At 45.6% G+C, this 6,711-nt stretch overlaps 1 protein-coding gene across 1 annotated transcript; it reads right to left on the reverse strand.

Moving 5' to 3' along the window:
- Positions 1–1,545: 1,545 nt before the first annotated feature.
- On the reverse strand, positions 1,546–2,672 carry LOC136531049 (uncharacterized). The gene is made up of 2 exons (XM_066523764.1): positions 1,989–2,672; positions 1,546–1,874 (listed from the first exon to the last, which is right to left on the reverse strand). The coding sequence occupies exons 1-2, from the start codon at positions 2,408–2,410 to the stop codon at positions 1,586–1,588; spliced, it is 711 nt and encodes a 236-aa protein (XP_066379861.1). The 5' UTR covers positions 2,411–2,672; the 3' UTR covers positions 1,546–1,585.
- Between the last annotated feature and the right edge of the window lie 4,039 nt (positions 2,673–6,711).

Here is a 6,711-nt window from a genome sequence, read left to right on the forward strand (position 1 = left end):
AGATACATAGATAAAGGCTATGCATCTAGAAATGTCAAAATATCTTATATAATTTGGGACAGAGGAGATATATATGGCTATAGTTAAATTAATTTACTAATTTCAAAATATGATGATCTGAATCCTTGAATGAAGGTGATATGGGCGTATATGGCTATCAATGTGGTCGATGGTCCAGCCTCTATCATTTATAGCTAATCATTCTCTCGGTAGTACTCCCTCTATCCCAAATTAGCGTTTTTGAGAGTCAAAACATCTAAAGTTTAACTAAAAAATACAAATATTTATGGCATCAAATAAGTATACTATAAAAATATAATTAACAAAGAATCTAATAATACTTATTGGTATCATAAGTATTATTATTTTATTATATAAATTTAGTTCAGCTTGATATGTTTCGGCTGGTGCAAGCGGTAGAGTCTTACCGCCTGTGACCGGAAGGTCCCGGGTTCGAGTCGCGATCTCCTCGCATTGCACAGGAGAGGGTAAGGCTTGCCACTGACAGCCTTCCCCAGACCCCGCACAGAACATGAGCTTCTCTGCACTGGGTACGCCCTTTTTTTTATATGTTTCGGCTCTAAAAAAAATAATTAATTAAAGTGACTTATAATTTGGCACGTGAATGCAACAACGAGACACGTACATACAGCTGACTTTAACAATCGATTTGTGAATACACAGTCGATCGAAGGTGCTCATCGGTGTAGCTGCCTCATGTCATGATTATTAGTGGCATCTCCTGATGTGCTATTTTGTGCTCATAGGGCCATACTAGTGTGGTTCAGAGTGCAGACACAGTGTACAGTACGCGATCTGTGGAAGATTCGTGAACGCATGAGCCCGTGAGAATCATCAGAATATTTTTCTTTTTGTGTTGTCCACCACAGGTCCACATCGGTGAAGAATCGCATCCATGAACATATTATTAATTAATACCCATGATCCATCCCAGTAACCATCTATATCATGCAACACGCCGGAATTTCACACCGAAACCGGTACAGATCATGGGGAAATTAAAAACCCGGCGTTCTGAAATCTCAAGGCCTGCAAGTGGAAGTAAATCCTAGGATGCTGAAGAAGAGAAAAGAAGAGATCATCCGAGAGACTGAGAAGAAAAAAAAGAAGAAGAAAGAATTGAAGCAGTGAATGAAGACGAGCACCTGTAAAGAACAGAACAGATCAATCTGTTGATTTTTGTGAAAACGCTTGTCTCTGTTTGGATTGGATAGATAGTTGGATGCATGCATCATGGAGAAAAAGCAAAGCATGCACTGCATCGTGATTCGAGAGCTGATGATAGGCCGGATAGCAACCGATGATCATATCATATATGCATGATACGTCGGATTCGGGGCGGGCCGGGCAGAGACTCGAGATCAAAATGCCTGTATGTATCATGTATGCGTGGCATGCATCCGCGTAGACTGAGCTGTTCGGCTTACTTCCATATTTAACTTGTTCAGCTTCTTTTTTTTAAGTAAGAATAGTATTTTTTTTACGTAATAATTCAAGTCGAAACCTAGTATTTTTCAGCTAAGTTTCTGTACCAGCGAACGAACGGGGCTGAGCATGTTACATACTAGCTGACGACGGCTAGTAGTAGAACAGATATATGCATGCTGACGTGTGTGGTGCGTGGCGCGCCAGAGCTAGCTAGCTGCATGCCTGGATCATCAATTAATCGCCTCCCCTCGATCAGGAGGCCGCGGCCGACCGTGCCGGATTTGTCGGAGCCCGCGCCGCTGGGCGGTAGCGGCACCACCGGGTCGGACGCCGGCGGCGGCGTGGCGAGCGCGCACTTCTCCTTCCACTCCTCGATCGTGATGTGCTGCTGCCGGCACTCGAGGCTGCAGAACGCCGTGTCGCCCCTGCAAGCACCACGCCCACGCGGCGGCAGATCCATCCATTGATTTCTATCCTTGCATACGAGAAAGAGAAACGAAAGGCAGCATACGCAGCACAGACAGTTCCCAGTTCCGTACCTGTACATGAAGGTGTCGCGGCCGGGTCCGAGGCGGCGGTTGCAGAGCCCGCAGGCGCGGAGGAACGCGGCGGTCTCGGCGGCCGAGAAGTCGGCCGAGTTCCGGCGGAGCCCAGCCAGCGCCGGCGCCGCGCGGGCGCGGTACGCCGCCAGCCAGTCGGCCCGCCCGGCCGCCGCCGAGCCGCCGATGGCCCACCCGTAGGGGTCCGCATCCAGCTCGGCCGCCGCCTCCCCTGCTGCTGCTGCTGCTGCCTCCGCGTGCGCCGGCAGCAGCTGCAGCTCCTCGTCCTCCTCCTCCGCCACGTCCGCCAGCACGTCCGGCGCCGCGAACTCCGTCATGCTCGTCGTCCGCCGCATGTGGTTCTGCTGCTGCCGCGCCGCCGCCGGCGACGGGCGCCCGGATCCCTGCTTCCCCAGCATCATCTTCTCCCCTGCCCTGTCTCTACCGTTCTTGTATACTATATAGTACTCCTATATATATGGCTACCCTGACTCTGAACGATATATCGACTGAACCTATGTACGGCTATTTACTACGTACTCCTACTTGCGGCAGCTGGGAGGGAGATGTGCCGAGGTGAAGAGGCAGAGGTGGTGGTCGCCATGGCTATGGCCGAGGGGAGGGAGAGGCCAGTGGCAGACTGGCAGTGGGTGAAGAAGGGGAGGAAGAGAGTGTGCGTGTGGTGAGAGAGGGAAGGAGAGGAGGCGGGGTGAGATAAAAGGAGGCCAGTGGAGGAATCGGGGCCGTTGAAAGGAATCTCCCGGATCCACGTCAGCCCCCACTAGGGGATTATTCCCCGGGCCCATTTTCTCTTCCATTTGCTGATTTGTTGTTATTGATTGATGGGACTTTTTTTTTTGCTATATATACTTGTAATATATATAAAATGCTTATGATGAGATGACCAGGTTTATACAACGTACTACAATTGCTTCACATTGTTTTGGAGGAATGGAGGGCACTCCTTTAAGGTCCGTTTGGCATTATATACTGTATTGTCAAAATCTACGGTACGACAGTGTTACGAAGTTATATTGGAATTGGAAGTATATACATTATGTACCAGTACCACTAGCACACAAAATATTTTTATAGACAGTCAAAATTGATCTCTATGCCATCGATGGTAGAAATTAATCATTTTTAGATATAGTTTTGAAACTGCTCCTAAAAATCTATTTGCAGATATAGTTTTGTTGAGTCAAACATCTCTTAAAATATACTTTTAGGATGGTTCTGCAAAGCTAGCACCATTAACTAAGTCAATCGTCTCTATATATTTTTTTAGATTTTTCAAAAATCCAAAAAAAAAATCAACCGCTCTAAATTTATTTTAGATTTTTTTTTAAAAAATCTCCGCTGTCTTAGCTATCGCAAATTTTAAAGTATTGCGCACAAGTGCATTCGTGGGATTCAAATCTGTGACATCTTGCATTTACCCACTTTTTCTACCACCACACCACCATACAGTCACTTATCCAAGCATAAAATACTACCCTTTTGGATTAACATTTATGAATCTTGTATTGAATATTTTAGCTTCTAAATAATCTTAATGAAAAAATCAACCATGGTTTTAGAATTTGTTGGCCAGTACAACTTTAATATAGAGTGTCTCCATCTGAGGTCATTGTCTCAAATGAGAAAGATGTTAATTATAAAGTTTTAAATCTTGTCGATCTCTGTAGTTTCATGTAATTTTTTAATTTCAAACAAATTATTTGTTACATAGCTAAAAACCATATTTTTAGGGGTGGTTGGCATAACAAACCACCCCTAAAAATCATATCTTCAGGAATGATTACCTTAAACTAATTAACCACATCTAAAAATGGATATTTTTTGGGTCACTACCACCTCTAAAAATACACTTCTAGGGACGATTTGTAGTGTACAATGCTTCCGGGCCTAGTTAGAAATTATTTGCTAAGGCCTAAGTGGATCACCTCTGAGAAAATAGGAGGCAGCTATAATGGAGTAGCTACCCAACTCTAGTAAGCTAGTACTAAACTCCAGTTAGTGAACAATGAGGTAGCTATTATTTTTCCTTTTTATATTATATGTATATGATGACACTTCCTAGCTTCTAGCCCTCTATTTTAATCTTTATATGATGTCATTTTCTAGCTTTCACAAGATTCTTAGTTAGGCAATGCATCAAAATCTACAATATCAATTATTTCATTAAATTATCTATGAAATATATAGGTCTTGATAGTATATTTATTGGACCTTGTATATATTAATATAATTTTCTAAAAATTCCAATGTTTTAAATTGTGGGCTAAGACATTTAGCGGTAGCCTCCTTCAAAAGCTATAAGAATTATAACTAGAAGTTATTTCATTCAGTGGTTTATAGGAAACGCGACAATTCTTAAATAATTATGCACAAAAATATTTAACTATGTAAAATTTTATGAAGGCAATGTAACACCCTCGGTGTTACACTGTAAATTATTTACTAAAACATGTTATGAGCATCATGTTTATGTGTTAATGCATGTAATAAAGAGTGTAGATCAATTTTCGTAACTCAAAATGATCAACGGAAATGCGAAACGAAAGTTAATTCAATAGTCATGTTATGTCACTTAAGGTTGAAAACCAATTTTTATTAAGCAAAAATGCTATGGAACATGTATGTGGCACTTAAAGAAAGTTGAAAGTATAAACTTTGTAGATGACAATGAAATACTTGTTGTTAAAAAATATTATTGTTAGATAGTATTTCTAATAGCTTAGAAATGGAACTTGGACTAAAATTCAGCCGAAGACTTTGGTACCATCTTCAACTCGGCTGAGTTGGTTGGGTCATAACCGATCTAGATGGGTCGTGGTTGATGCTTAAAAAGCGTGCACAATGTGCTTTGGGCCGGTTAGCCGAGTGTGCGTGGTCACCGCGCGCCTGGGGCGCCGCCGGCCATCCTGACCGCGTGTCTGGTGCGCTGCACGCTGCTGCTAGCGTCGCTGCCAGTGCCACTATGGCTGCACACGCCGCCCTGTTGCGCTGCCCACTAGCCACTGGTGCCGCTATCGTCGAGTCACCGCTGCAGCGCGCATCGCCCTTCACTGGCCCGCTGCCCTGGCGTCGTGGCATCGGCGCGTGCACACGCGCGCGTGGCCACTCACTGGTCAGTCACTGTTGCCGCAGGCTGCCCGCTCCGGTGCGCCAGCTAGCCGTCAACGCGAGCCGCCGTGACCCGCCCCCTACGCCTGGCTGCCCGCCGCGTTGTGACGCTGCCGCCTCCGTCCCGTCAACGCACTGTACACCTGCTCACTACGTCGTGCCTCGCTGCCACTGCACCGCCATGTGCTCCTGCACCGCGTCGTTGCTGCCTTGCTGCTACCAATGTTTTCCTAAACGGTAAATGGTCTTTACACGGTCGTCTTTCGTTTAGCGTTTAGACTGTTTACACGGTGTTTAAATGAAGTTAAACAATCTAAACAGTTTTGTACTTTAAAAAAATACATATAATTATATATGTGCATGTAAAAAATCAAGTATTCTAGCATTTATACATATTTATCCGAGTAAAAATCAATTATTTTGGTATGTATATATATTTATGCATGTGAAAAGAACCAAATATAGATATTTATGCATGTAACATATTAAGTGTACACATTTATAAATATAATAAACTTAAGTATACAAATTTATCCATACAAAACTAAACTAGATTTACCTCGTGTTCACCTAAACAGTCGTTTAAACAGCTGTTTAGCCCGTTTAATACTGTTTATCTTTATTTCGTTTAGGCCGTTTAGACCGTTTTCCCCGTTTTTTACCGTTTAAACGGCCAACCGTTTAATTTCTGTTTACCCCCCTAAACAAAACAGTTTATCACCATTTATCGTTTAGTGGCCGTTTAACCCGTTTAGGCAAACACTGGCTACTACACACGTGGGATGCCGCCTTGTGGCGCCATCAGCCTGCCATTAAAGGCGCTGCGGTGCATGGGCCAGAGCCAGCCATGGTCGTTTGCGTTCGTCGCTTGCGCCTAGCATGTGTACCCTAGTTGCGATGCCCGTGTCCCACCAAAGAGCACTAGCCGCGTCACTGCTCGTCGTTGTTCCATTGTTGTGCCCTCCCCTGCTTCCCGTCGTGGTAGAGTCGTGACCCCGGTGAGCCAGAGTGTGGGAGGTTGCCTTAAATCTCGCGTGCTCGTGTCTCCGCCTTGGCATCCATGTGCCAACTGTCCCCACCCTGCCTTGAATTGTGTCATGACGTGCTCCAATTTAGAGTTTCCCCTCCGCCATGCCATTAAGGCCAGGATCAGCCATGGCCGAGGGTAGCCACCCACCGCTCCACCCCTTGTCAATCCATCTACACCATGAACTCTACCTCCACCTCCACTTCACCCTATGCACCTCACTTGCACCTCTACCACCTCACCGTAGCCACTGACATGGTCGCGTTGTCTTGGAGCACCACCGCATCCCACCACCTGTACATGGCCAGCCCTGTTCAGGGAACCTCCGGCCAAACCACCACCGTAGTCGCAACCAGGGTAGGATAGTGATGCTATAGTGCTAGCTAGTTCACACCACGGTGGCTTTGGGTGGCCGACATGGCCGCGCCACTGTCGCGCATGGGCGCATGCCGTGGTCACCACTTCCGCGAGCTCCGCCGCTCCTATAACCTAGGCTAGTGTAGGCACTAGGGTTGTAGATGGGGGTTGGCCCATTAGTGTAGCCATCGCGGGTTCTAGCTAGCCGAC

This window comes from Miscanthus floridulus, unplaced genomic scaffold (genome assembly GCF_019320115.1).
Source record: "Miscanthus floridulus cultivar M001 unplaced genomic scaffold, ASM1932011v1 fs_267_1_2, whole genome shotgun sequence".
Classification (NCBI taxonomy): Eukaryota; Viridiplantae; Streptophyta; class Magnoliopsida; order Poales; family Poaceae; genus Miscanthus; species Miscanthus floridulus.

Excerpts from the sequence above, each read along its gene's own strand:
- LOC136531049 (XM_066523764.1), bottom strand. The coding sequence starts at position 2,410 with ATGATGCTGGGGAAGCAGGGATCCGGGCGCCCGTCGCCGGCGGCGGCG. Across the intron at positions 1,875-1,988 it reads CGCGACACCTTCATGTACAG|GGGCGACACGGCGTTCTGCA; the intron begins GTACGGAACTGG and ends TGGTGCTTGCAG.